The 12368-nt window shown below is 36.3% G+C and overlaps 2 protein-coding genes across 3 annotated transcripts; both read left to right on the top strand.

Moving 5' to 3' along the window:
- Positions 1-884: 884 nt before the first annotated feature.
- On the top strand, positions 885-5532 carry LOC142553650 (uncharacterized). Its single transcript, XM_075664057.1, has 6 exons — positions 885-1302; positions 1409-1559; positions 2041-2176; positions 3242-3278; positions 3844-4126; positions 4362-5532. Exons 1-6 carry the CDS (start codon positions 1129-1131, stop codon positions 4385-4387), a joined length of 807 nt encoding a protein of 268 aa, XP_075520172.1. The 5' UTR covers positions 885-1128; the 3' UTR covers positions 4388-5532.
- A 3324-nt stretch (positions 5533-8856) lies between these two features.
- Positions 8857-11995, top strand: LOC142553600 (uncharacterized). 2 transcript variants are annotated; one of them, XM_075663972.1, is made up of 7 exons: positions 8860-9561; positions 9902-9956; positions 10179-10253; positions 10409-10500; positions 11085-11166; positions 11260-11343; positions 11655-11995. In XM_075663972.1, the coding sequence occupies exons 1-7, from the start codon at positions 9230-9232 to the stop codon at positions 11772-11774; spliced, it is 840 nt and encodes a 279-aa protein (XP_075520087.1). In that variant the 5' UTR covers positions 8860-9229; the 3' UTR covers positions 11775-11995. The 2 variants fall into 2 exon arrangements, with proteins under 2 accessions (XP_075520096.1, XP_075520087.1); XM_075663981.1 differs by lacking the exon at positions 10179-10253 and having other exon boundaries at positions 8857-9561.
- The last annotated feature ends 373 nt before the right edge of the window (positions 11996-12368 follow it).

Raw genomic sequence — 12368 nt, 5'->3', positions numbered from 1 at the left:
AGAATCTATTTATATTTTTTATTTATTGAATAATCTATATCTTCAATTCCTTATTTGAGCTCATAATATTTTCTTTTTATAAGATACATGTTGTTATTTTAGTGATATATGACATGTTATAAAATTTTAAAATTGATATAGTATTTCATCATCCTTGATAAATATAGTTTATGGAAGAATGTGTACCTCTTTTGGATTCTAACTTCTAACTTTTTTTATAAACTCCTACCCCAATAAAAAGAAAAAAGAAAAAAATGGTTCTGTAAACTAAACTTCTCTGTTAAGTAGGTTATTCCTTCTTCCTACTTTTTTCCTTTGGGAAGGAGGCTTCTTCTCCTACAGGAGACTTGTTCCTGCGTAGAAAAACCATTGGAACAAGTGAGATTCACCTCAATCCAATGGTTTTTATAGAATAAACAAAAACTTATGTGAGACAGTCTCACGGGTCGTATTTTGTAAGACAAATATTTTATTTGGGTCATTCATGAAAAAATATTACTTTTTATGCTAAGAATATTATTTTTTATTGTAAGTATCGGTATGATTGACCCATCTCACAGATAAAGATTTGTTACCTGCTCCATAGAATTTATGCCAATATACATGAGTTATTGATTTATTTACTATTATTGTTACATGAGTTTTTTTGTGTATAAAGGAAAGAAAATAAGAGTTTGAGATAAGTTGAAATAGAGAGGCGGGAGATCGGTCAGATATATATAATAAAAAAAAAAGAAAAGAAAAAAAGAAAGCGGGAATTCGACATCAACTTGTAAATATTAAATTGGTGTATGATAATGTAATTCAATGTTAAGCCACGATTTTATGGATCATGTTAAAAAAATAATCTTTTTATATAAATTAGATAGACAGCCTCGGTATGGTTGTTTGAATTCAATAATTCGATCCTTTTCCTTTTTCCCTTTCTCTTCCCTCCAATTTCTCTCTCTCTAATCCTTTCATCTGCAAACTCTGACCGAATTGTCTACCAACCAGCCTCCTTTCTTTTAGTTACTCTTCTACTCAATTGATCGAGATTAAGTTTCTTCGTATCCGTTTGATCCGGTAAATTACTCGCTGAATTTGTTGTTGTAGCAGATCTGATCAGATCACCGACTGCCAATCGAGATGACACCCGCCGGACAGTTCGGAGATACCACTTACACTAAGATTTTTGTGGGAGGGTTGGCATGGGAGACTCAAAAGGACACTATGACCAGTTATTTTCAGCAGTTTGGTGAGATCATGGAAGCTGTTGTCATCACGGACAAGCCTACTGGTAGATCCAAAGGCTATGGATTTGTATGAGTCTCCCCTCCAGCTTCTGATCTCTCACTTTTTACTCGCAAGTTGAATTTCCGGTTTTTTGCTTAATAATGTGTGTGTGTCTATTATGATTGCTACGTAGGTTACTTTTCGTGACGCGGATGCCGCTATGAGAGCTTGTGTTGATGCTAATCCTGTGATCGATGGAAGGAGGGCTAACTGTAATCTCGCGTCCTTGGGTGTTCAAAGATCTAAGACTTCTGCCGTCAACACCAAAAATCATAATAACAATGGTATGTTGAGTAGTTGTTTGGTGTTGATTTTGTGTGTGTGTGTCTTGTGGGTCACAGTTCTTTGATACATACACAGCGTTACAACTTACAAGATGGTCAGTAACTTGTTTGGTTACCATGGAGAGTTTTATAAACGTGGGATTGAAGCCAATATGCCTTTAGCTTTAATTTTAGGGGCCTCTGGTCTTTGTTGTTCAGTTTGAATTAATGAATCGTTATGAAATGCTTTACAACCACAGCTTAGTTGGCACAAGATAATATGACAGGTCATTCTTTCATTCTCGGTGAAGGCACTTTTTACTTTATTTGTATGTAAATTTTGTCCATAAAGTAAAAGGTTGCTGTCGGTACTGAAACGTAAAATTGGATTTCCTTAGGTCATAAAGAATTATGCTGTTGCGCATCAAAATTCCAGATTTTGGTAAATAATGTGGTGCATGGCTGAAGATTAAGCATTGTTCTTTGTTGTGGATGCATGCAGGTGGGACGAGGAACATGAGGGTGAGAGGGGGTTTTCATCATCACATTCAGGGTGGAGTATTTAATCAGTTCGCTAGAAACGGCTTTCCTCAGTATTCTGTCCAGCAAGGGATTCCTAGCTACAACTTTCTTTATGGGTATGCACAGTTAATAATATTTGTAAATTCTGTGAATGCGCGTGGGCAAAGGCAGATCCAACAAAGTTGAAAGAGTCCATCGCTGGTCTGAGTTAAAAATTATAATTAATTAAGCATTCTTTCAAAAATCCTACTTTTGCCCCATTGCTATCTTACCTTTGCTTAAATTTAATTCGAAGATGTATTCGAATTTATTTGAAGTAGGCTCAAATTCAATGCTTTCAAATATATATCGAATAAATTTTTAGTTTACGGCTCGATTTATATTTCCATCTAATTTCCCTTCCTAAATAGTCAATAAAAAATCTGGGACCGTATCGAGAATGGGGACGCATGCTTTATTGCAGCAGATTTGTCGCTTTACCTAATCCTTATGTTGTGTGATTTAAGGCTGCACACACGTGTATTGCCAACTCATTCACACCCAATCTCATCATACTAGCTGGCTAGATAATTTTGGGTTCTGTTCTATTCACGCATGCTAGTTAATATTCCCATTTCCCACCACCCTCCATCATCATTTCCACCAAATCACATTTCTTTCTCTCCCTCCTCTCTCATACAGAGTTAACAAATGACAACCTACCGACAAATAATACTTGTAGCATAATTCTCCCTTCTTTTCTTATGAACGACAGCTGTTCCGACTCAGCAAGCCCGTTTTCTACTATTCAAGAATCATGAGATTTTTTTTGAGTTGCTATAAAAAAAAAGAAACACAAAGAAACCGAGTGTAGGCTAGATACCAAAATCAGCTGTAAGCAAATACTTTTTTTTTATCGATCCTGTCATCTGCATATATATGCATACGTAAAAACTCATCAACTTTAATCGGTATATGGGTCTTAAAATTTTGTTTTAGATGCAACGGCCAACGAGATATGATGAATTGATGTATTTTGGGGAGATCGACCCCCTCTTTCTTGCTGGGTCTGCCTCCACCTGTGTTCTAATTTGGTGATTTTCAAAACATGTGCTTGATAAATAACAAATTAAACGAACATATGTGATTTAAATCTCCAACTACAACTCTTTTAATAATTTTTTATGAATATCGACATGCAGGTACACTCCGTTCTCTGCTGAATATGCTTACCCTGCGGTATGATTGCGCAAAACTACCCCTGCACCAATTAGTAATTTGCTTCAGAAGGCTAGTATAAGGAAACTACATGGCATACATTTATGCGACCTTTTCCATTAAAAATGGTTTCAATAAAGTGGATCGAAGTGTGGTTTTATAAAGTACCCTAAACGTTTGAAGCACACCGTTACTTATACTCTCTCAATCTCACGTGATAAATCAAAGAGTGGGTTTTTTCAATTAATTTTTTTTATTATCTGCACTTCATTTTTAAATTACGTTTTTTTTTGTTTTGTTTTTTTATTTTCACATTTCAAATTTTGTTGGGTTGGTAGTCTGGTTTTACTCAACATGATCGTGACAAATACGCTGAGAAGATTATTCCCTAGTATATTTTTAATTTTATCAAACAAGCGCAGAACATTTCTTGATTCTTGATATCCAAGTGTGCCATCAGAAAATAGGTCTTGGATAATCTGGAAAATGTGATCTAACTTATTCTTCCAAATGCAGAATGAAAACATTGCATGTACTATGTGATAGACTGTAAAAGGATTAATTCAATATCATAATATTTGTTTAGAGTTATTACGGTGTGTATGGAGGGGCCACTGGAGGTCAGTATCCCTTATACGGATCTGGGACTGGTGGACTGGTGTCAGGTGCTGCTGCAGCCTACTATCCTTATAATCTCAATTTCAGCGAGGGGTGCGAAGGATCCACTGGATACACCACCAACCAGGGTCATGGCGGCATTCAGTTTCCTCATCTCTTTCAGTATCAAGCAATTAGCTCAGCTGCGGCCCTTCATCCCCACCATTATGGCACCCCTTTATCTATAGCCCCGCCGAGTCCACTGCAATCAGGTCTGTTAGTAAATTGTCCATTCCAGTGATCACACAGTTAAGGGAAAATTGTTGTCATTTTTGGTTTGATAACTCTGGGGATTTGACATTTTTAGCTGTTGCATGATATAGAGTTAGACTAAAAATGATTCTTTCCCTAATGAATGCAGCCATTTCTGCGTCCTTGATATACTATGTATTCGATTGTGGAACTAGGAACTGCTAATAACTTTGACAGTCGGCTTTGTTGTGACAGGGGTAACCATGGCTCTGCATCGTTGAGAGATTCACGCAGAACTGATCAAGAAAGATTCATATCCATTCTCCTCCAAAGCCCGTTTGGCCTAATCATGGTTTATCTCTTTCCACTTCCCTCTGTGGACGCCCATGCCGCCCTGACTGTGGCATTCTGCCGTTTCCACACATGGAAATCCAGCCCTTCATAGGGGTTGCATCCAAATTTGGATCATCCTTTCTCCATCTCTTCATGATTTCTCTGGCTGTAGAAAAGGTTCCTGCAACAGAGAATCACAACATACACATGCATCTCATTCATACCCAACACTGGCCTCTTGGCATACGAGTCATCAGGCAAAGTGGTTACATGCTAGTAGTACTTTTGTTACTTTCAGCCCTGGAAAGGCTTAGAAAGTATCATTTTGAAAAGGTTACATTTCAAACCACTTTTTTTTAACGTTTAACAGGTAGTTTCAAAATGTTGATCTTGAAATGTTTGAACACTTCAACATCTCCCTTCCCTGGATATTTCAGCAGATCAGGAAATTAGGGTCCCTGATTCTGTTCTGTAATATGCCTAATCTCAGGACTTAGTAACTTCAATTTTTTTTAATCAAAGTTGGTTAAAAGATTTTAATTATTCTCTCACCGATCTATTTCGAACTCTGCTTATTTTATCTGTCGGATGGAGAAATCGATCATCTCTTCTTAGGAAAAAGGGAGATTATCCATCCCACCTCATGTTTTCATCTTTGTATGTATATACAAGTAACCATTAGAATGGCTAAACTTGTGGAGTTTATCCCAAACCGTTAATTAGGTAGGATAAATACCCTTCTTTTGAACCTTTAATCTTTTCTGGAACTCCATGAAATGGTTGTGGAGTTCCAATTGCATAAAAACTAAACCCAAGATGTTTTTGGTGTCTCTGGGTTTGACTAGTTCACTAGCACATGCATCAACCATGGTTAGGTTTCAGGCAGGCCATCTTTGTTATCGCACTCTCTCTATATGTATGTATTGAGGACGGCAAGCATGCAACTTTATTATGCTTTTTCTTTTATCAAGTCAAGACTACTATGGTTTGTAATGTAAGAAGGAAAATGGGTCAATATCGTACAGTAGATGTTGATGAACCCGGTACTGTTATTTTTCTGTTTAATCTATTTAAGAACTGTATTTTTTCTCTACCGACCCAACTCATTTAAGTAACTAACGATGCATTAACTAAACATGCAAATTATTCTATGAAGCGGCTGATTCAAGGACGTCGATATCTTTTATCAGTATATCTCCACTTATTATTAATATTTCTTTTCAGAATACATATCTCTTCTTATTTGATTGATTCAAGAGTTGTGATTATGATGACGTTGATTTGTCAACTATAGCAGTCATTGGTGTCAATAATGAGTCAAAGAATATATTCATTGGATCCAATGTTTGGTAATAAAATGTTACCAGCAGTAGGTTGGTTGGTCTTGGGCAGAGATCCTCTATCTCCTTTTAACATATCTTATTTTTTATTTTACTTTTTCAAATGGTACTTTTTCGCTTTTTTCCCACAAATTAAATCAAATGCCAAGTTCTTATCTCCATAAAAAAAGTAAATTTTTTTTTATCACGTTTTGTGTATAAAGAAATATTTGTACCTTACACTGTTACACGTATGTTACCATGTCGTTAAAAGTCCTACCACTTCCATTTCCATTACGTCTTTTTTGGCACAAACTTCACAAGAAATATCAAATATCAAACAATTTTTCAATTTTATCTTTCTTTAGTGACTACTTAATTACAAGATCTCAAATTAAATTGAGATATATTAAGGAAAAAAATAGAAGATATATTGATAAATATGAACACATGTGACATGTCTATATATTTGAAAAAAGAAATGTCATCTATATAATTGAGATCGAGAGAGTATATAAATTATTGGACAAATTTGTAAATAAACTTTGCTGAAACTTCTCCTTCCATGGAATTGATTTTCAAGGTAACAGATAAGGAGCGGATGAATCGGGTAAGAACTTGGCTGGCAATTTCACGGGGTCGGGTTGATAAGCCGGAGATGGTTGTCCGGACACCTGGACATGCACTTTAAAAAGAGAAAGAACGTTAATGGGCGTCCGAAGATTCTCCTGTGTGACCACGCTCAAGTCAGTTAACAATTTTAAAGAAAGTTTTGTATAAGGACGGCAGAGATGGATAAGTTAGCAGCTGGCGGAACTACATCTCATGCTTTGTATAAAGGTGGTCTCACTGATCCAGGTTAGTTAACCACTACCGTTTGTGACAAATGAAATGTAATATAATAGCATATGATTACCTAAATTATATAGGCGATATTCAAAATTAATATGCAAAGTCCACAAATGAAGTTCTTTTTGCTAATGGATTTTGACAAGTTTTCAGGCAAATTGGCTTGAGGTGATAATGATAGCTGCTGCTGAAATAGCAGCATTTCGCCTTAAAGATTTTCCATCCAAAAAGCATATATGTCAAGAGATCGATAACAGAAATCAGGTTGTCCGCTTACTAGACAAAAACAAAGATGGTAAAATTAGCATTGAGGAACTAATGGAAGTAATGGAGGAGCTGGGTGCTTATTGAGATGATGCTCGGGAGATGATGCAACTCCTTGATTCAAATAGTGATGGTTTCCTTAGCTCAGATGAATTTGATTTGTTTCAGGAGGTATATTATCAGAACTACCAGTAAGAGTTCTAACTGGTGTTGTACATTCATCTAAATCATCCAAACTTGTATATCACCTTGTTGAAGCCTCACAAGATGAAAGGCTTTGAGTCTATATAATTTGAGCTATCCAATTTGATGATCAGAAGTGTCAGATCGATAAGGTCTTTGTTGTTATGCTCAGCAATCTGATTGTTCTGATCAAAAGCAACACAGTAAGTTTGTTGTCCTTGTGCCAACAGATTGGACAGGATGAATATGCTGCCATAAAAAATTATTGAATTTTTTGTTTTTGTTTTAGTGACACCCATAAATGTGAAAATATCAATCATATATGCTTTCATTTCTATCCTTGTCTAACAGTTACAAATTTGACATTCTGCGTCTTTATTTTTTGTCACTGTATTGTTGATATCTATTATTTCTGTCGCAGGTTGAAATCTTGCAAAATTTAGATTACAAAGATGCTCAATACAAGACAATTTTGAGCAGGAAGCTTCAAATGGCAGATAGCAGTAGGTTGATTCCAGTGTACATAAATGAACTCGGCGACAAGCTTATAGTAAACTAGTCTTTTATTTGTTATGTATGTGCACTAGGGCTAACCTATAGATATATAGTATATTTATGATTCAGATAAACAGTCGTTAATATTTCTCATTAGGTATAGTATAATCGTTAAATGGGATCTCATGTCTTACAAGTCATGATATGACGGTGTGATCAAAGGATCAAAAGCCGATGAATCCATCTAGAGACATTGCTCTGCCCCATTGTTGTCAACTGGACGCGCTTCCTTTAAATGATATCAGTGTCATCTAACTGGGTTTCTTCAGGAAGTCGAGAGCTTTAGAGTTTTGATCATTTTATCATGGATATTCTGTGATCCTGTATAAATTGGGACCTGTAAACCTTTTTTTCCATCAACGCTATGCTCCTACACGGGTGATATGTGTATTATTCAAGAGATGTACAATAGTTTGATATGTAATTTTTACAAGGCTGAGTATCTGCCACAACAACTTGGCAGTTGGCACTATCGTTACAGTCACTGTGACTCTTGACTTTTGGTGTTGGATCATGTTAAAAGCAGTTGGAAGAACGGCCATCTCAATTCTTGTCCAAAAAGTTGGTTCTTGTATGCTAGCTAGAGATAATGTAAGCATTTGGAAATTGTCTAGATGAATTCAATGGAGAGAACAGGTCACAGGTCGAATCATGACTTTTTTTTCATATACAATACAGTTTAGGACTAAAACATCTCCTCTAAATGAGAAATATGGTGTCATCAAACCAAGATCAAAACTTTTGGCACCAATGTTCTCTCACTAAAACGATAATTGATTGATAAAAAAATATGTAAGTTGGCATAATTTTTTTTTATCTGAAGTTAATTTTTAACAAAGATGCGTCATTTTTTTATTAAAAAAAAAAAAAGAATTAGTTGAAAGATAAGCGTGTATCTTAGTCGAACAAACTCGATCGTTTAGTTGGGACAACTTATCATCGGATGTTCTTCTGTTTGGAAAACATATATTTTATTTTTCAAGAAAAAGAAAAGGTGAATAATTTATTATCACGTTAAAAATATTTAGTTTGCGATTATTTCAATAAAAAAATAAAAAATGCTGAGGTTCACTGTAGGAGATTATTTTCTGACACAGATTATTCCGACACAAATTACATTTTAAAAGATATATCGGAAATGAAACAAAATGTCAGCCAATTATTTTGTCTCCAATTAATACTTATCGATTGTAAAATAGACGTTGGAGCCAGTCCACTCAGTCAATCTGCTCCACGTGCCAAAATATAGTTGGCGTCTTACGGATGAGGCGATTCTTTGTAACCTGTGGTTTGTGAATCTTTGCCGCCTCTTTGAGGCAACGTGCGAGTGAAGATATTTTTGGGTTGCGTATGTCGTCAAGTGTTAGATTTTCAGGAGCTCAAGTTAGGAGAAAGGAAAACAAACGATCGAGGATCAGAATTCAGTTTCTGTATTGCATTCTTACTTCCTCCGCTTAATAATGGAACACTGATTGTGGAGGCCGTTTCAATCTCCTTGCTTTTCGTTGATCTATTGCAAGATCAGTTCGAGTGGAAAGTGATGGTTGAAGGGTGCTGCTGACGGTAACTCTTAAAGGCTGAATAAATTTCAACGAGTTCGTGTTTCAAAGTGGTGAATTGATGGCGCAATTTTCGTCAGTAAAGCGCCTCTTCAGTGGTGATACTTTGTCGGTTTCGAGGTTAGAATCCAAAAATCACTGTAAAGTAAAAGAGTTTGGTGGTTGTGGCGGTACAGGATTAAGATTTACCACCTACTCACCATCGATCAAACGAGGAAATCACGAATGCAAGCTCAGTTTTTTCGATAGTTTCACAGTGCATGCCTCCTCTTCGTCCGATCCTCACAATGATCCCGACGGAATTTCTTATGAAATCTTATTGGAGGAGTCTGTGGAATTTGAGAGTGATGATCTTTCTGGTTTTAGAGGCCTGGTCTTGGATATTTCTTACAGGTATGCCTTCCGTTCCTCTTAGTTCCATACTGTCACTTTATGCTGATTGTTATGGGCACTCCACATTCCAAAGAGCATTCGAATTACTTCCATTTCTGGGCTTAAATCACCCTTCCCGAACTGTACTAAAAGAAAAAAAGAATCTTTGTTTCCAATTCTCGATTCTTGTACCAGTTACATGATGTAAAGTACGTATCATATGCCCATCGGTTTTGTGCTTTTCTGGTGCTGCATACAAAATGTCTGCTTGCTTCTCTTCCACAGGGGATAAACTAGAATATACGAACTGGGATAATAGTTTTTTTTGTAAAAATGATACATGAATTGCCCCTGATGCTAGGCCTGTCAATGTTGTCTGCTGGAAGCGTGCGATTTGTTTGGAATTCACGGATAAGGTGAGAGTTTTTGCTTGCGTGCTTCAATTCACGTGTCAGAGTATCATGTGATAGACAAAAGAAAACGAAAGATAAAAAATGTTTATGATTAGACGAATTTTCCTTCTCATCCATCCGTCTTTCCAGTTTGCAATCCAGAACAACGTTTGATCTTTACCTCCCATTCTCATTTCATATATAGTTATGTAATTACAACCTTGCAATTTCATCTTCTAATTGCAGGCTGATGTTTTAGAATATTATGATCAAACTGTAAATTCTCCAAGTGGTTCCTTCTATATCCCTGCAGTGTTGAGGGTAAGATGTGATCAGGGATTTTAGTGTGGTTTTTTTATTTATTAACAATTTTATTTTTCAAATTTCCTGCTCATTAAATTTCTTTAATTTTTTGAATTATTCCTGATTTTTCATTCGAACTAATCAATGATACTTTGTGGCATCCACTCTCCCAGGTTCCTCATTTACTACAAGTTGTGAAGAGGAGGAAAGTCAGAAGATGCCTTAGTCGTAAAAATATTTTAAGCCGTGACAATTTCGCGTGTCAGTGAGTTCTTGAACCATAGAACCCAGATTTGAATATCCAAGCTTCGATTACTGTCATTTGCTTGAATCTTCTTCACGGAACTGGAACCTCTTTCCACGCACCCAAGGACTAACAAGGAAATAAGAATTTCAACTTTACACTAATTGCAACATCTTTGTATGTTATTCTTTTAACTTGCTTTAAGGTCCGGCTACCTAATTTTTCATTTAAATTAGACTTGATGTTTTTGCTTAGCCAAAGCCTCTTTCCAAGGAGAGACTTTACGTATTTTGCGTGCATTATATTAAGACTCCGAGGTCCAGTTACTGGGTACTTGTAAGGGTGCAAGTTTCTTGATCGACGCATCTATGTTTGTTGCTTAAATGATGTCTAGATGATCCGACTAAATTTGCTGAAGGCAAAATAATAGCAATCTCTAATCCTTGAGTAATTGCGAGGTCGTTTTATTTTCTCCAGCTTTTTCAATATCATTCTCATTTGTAAACATCTTTTCACAGGATTATTAGTAACACGAACATGTCTTTAACCATTAGCATTCTGCTTCATCGGTATTTATTTTGACCACATATTTTTTCACTTGCCAGATATTGTGATTCCGCTGAGAACTTGACCATTGATCATGTTCTTCCAATTGCACGGGGGGGAGAGTGGACATGGGAGAATCTGGTAAGCAAAGCCTATATTTGTTTTGTTCTTTGGTGTGAATGCTTGGAATATTAAAAAATCATATGTGTGTACTTTCACTGGTGTTTTTAACAGGTTACTGCCTGTGCCAAATGCAATTCAAAGAAAGGTCAGAAGACCTTGGAGGAAGCAAATATGAAATTGGTGAAAGTTCCCAAGGTGAGACCAACATATGAATGATATAACCTGGAATCACAAGGATCATAGTGAGAAGAAGCAGAGTTTGCTGATGCTTATTGCCTGGATTAGGGGTGCAAATGGGTCGAGTTTACATAAAAATTACGGTTTGTGAAAATACTCCCGAGGGCTGATGATGAATGTCTAGTAGACCCTTGGCAAAATTCGAACCTAGATGAATTATCGATCGTCTATCCTAAGTAAAGGGTATTCGATTTAGCAGTAAAATGGCTCGCAGATCATGTTTCTTTTTTTATCTGATTGTTTTACAATTATCCTATGTTTTGTTGCAGGCCCCCAAGGACTACGACATACTTGCCATACCACTGACAAACAGCGCTATAAAAGTGCTGAAAATGCGGAAAGGGGTGCCAGAAGAGTGGCGGCAGTACCTCTCGAAGCCATATGTTTAGTGTATAGAAACTTTTATTGACTCTACCAGGCATTGTAATATAACGAATGCACTCTTCCCATTGTAGCAGAATGTGTAATTAAATGGATCAGTGCTGCATGAATATAATGTCTTGCCAATCATCATGAGTTACACGGATCTGTATCCTCTCATTAGCAAATCCTTTGGTTTCTTTTGAATAAACTAAGAAGAAGCGTGTGTGTTGCACGTTGTGCTCGGTGATTATTGTCCAAGTTAATTTTGTGCATTGGACCTAAACTTAAATTATATAACAAATTATTCTCTCTTGAACTTATCATGTGACGTGAACTTCCACTATCAAAGTACTAGAGACCTCTAATGTTAGTTCTCAGATATATATAAATAACATGGCAGTTAATTTTAGCATTAGGTACCCAAACTTTCTTCTCGGAAGTTCATTTGTAATAGATGTTGTGGTAGGGTGTTATGGGACACTGGGTAATATCCGATTGGCTTTCCAGAACATGTAGTCTTGTCTCAACTTAAAACAATACGGTTTGATATGACCAAGTTTGAGACAATAATGACAAACAAATTGGCGTCCCCTTTTCTTAGGCTTCTAAATAGAAACTTG

This window comes from Primulina tabacum, chromosome 1 (assembly GCF_025594145.1).
Source record: "Primulina tabacum isolate GXHZ01 chromosome 1, ASM2559414v2, whole genome shotgun sequence".
Taxonomy (NCBI): Eukaryota; Viridiplantae; Streptophyta; class Magnoliopsida; order Lamiales; family Gesneriaceae; genus Primulina; species Primulina tabacum.
The sequence above is the reverse complement of the archived record's forward strand: the minus strand, read 5'-3'. Positions and strand labels throughout refer to the sequence as shown.

What these genes read in the sequence shown, in the direction of transcription:
- LOC142553650 (XM_075664057.1), top strand. Translation starts at nt 1,129, where the DNA reads ATGACACCCGCCGGACAGTTCGGAGATACCACTTACACTAAGATTTTT. An exon ending in GATCCAAAGGCTATGGATTT is followed by an intron (nt 1,303 to 1,408) that starts GTATGAGTCTCC and finishes ATTGCTACGTAG; the next exon opens with GTTACTTTTCGTGACGCGGA. An exon ending in AGCTACAACTTTCTTTATGG is followed by an intron (nt 2,177 to 3,241) that starts GTATGCACAGTT and finishes ATCGACATGCAG; the next exon opens with GTACACTCCGTTCTCTGCTG.
- LOC142553600 (XM_075663972.1), top strand. Translation starts at nt 9,230, where the DNA reads ATGGCGCAATTTTCGTCAGTAAAGCGCCTCTTCAGTGGTGATACTTTG. An exon ending in GTTTGGAATTCACGGATAAG is followed by an intron (nt 9,957 to 10,178) that starts GTGAGAGTTTTT and finishes TTCTAATTGCAG; the next exon opens with GCTGATGTTTTAGAATATTA. An exon ending in AATTGGTGAAAGTTCCCAAG is followed by an intron (nt 11,344 to 11,654) that starts GTGAGACCAACA and finishes GTTTTGTTGCAG; the next exon opens with GCCCCCAAGGACTACGACAT.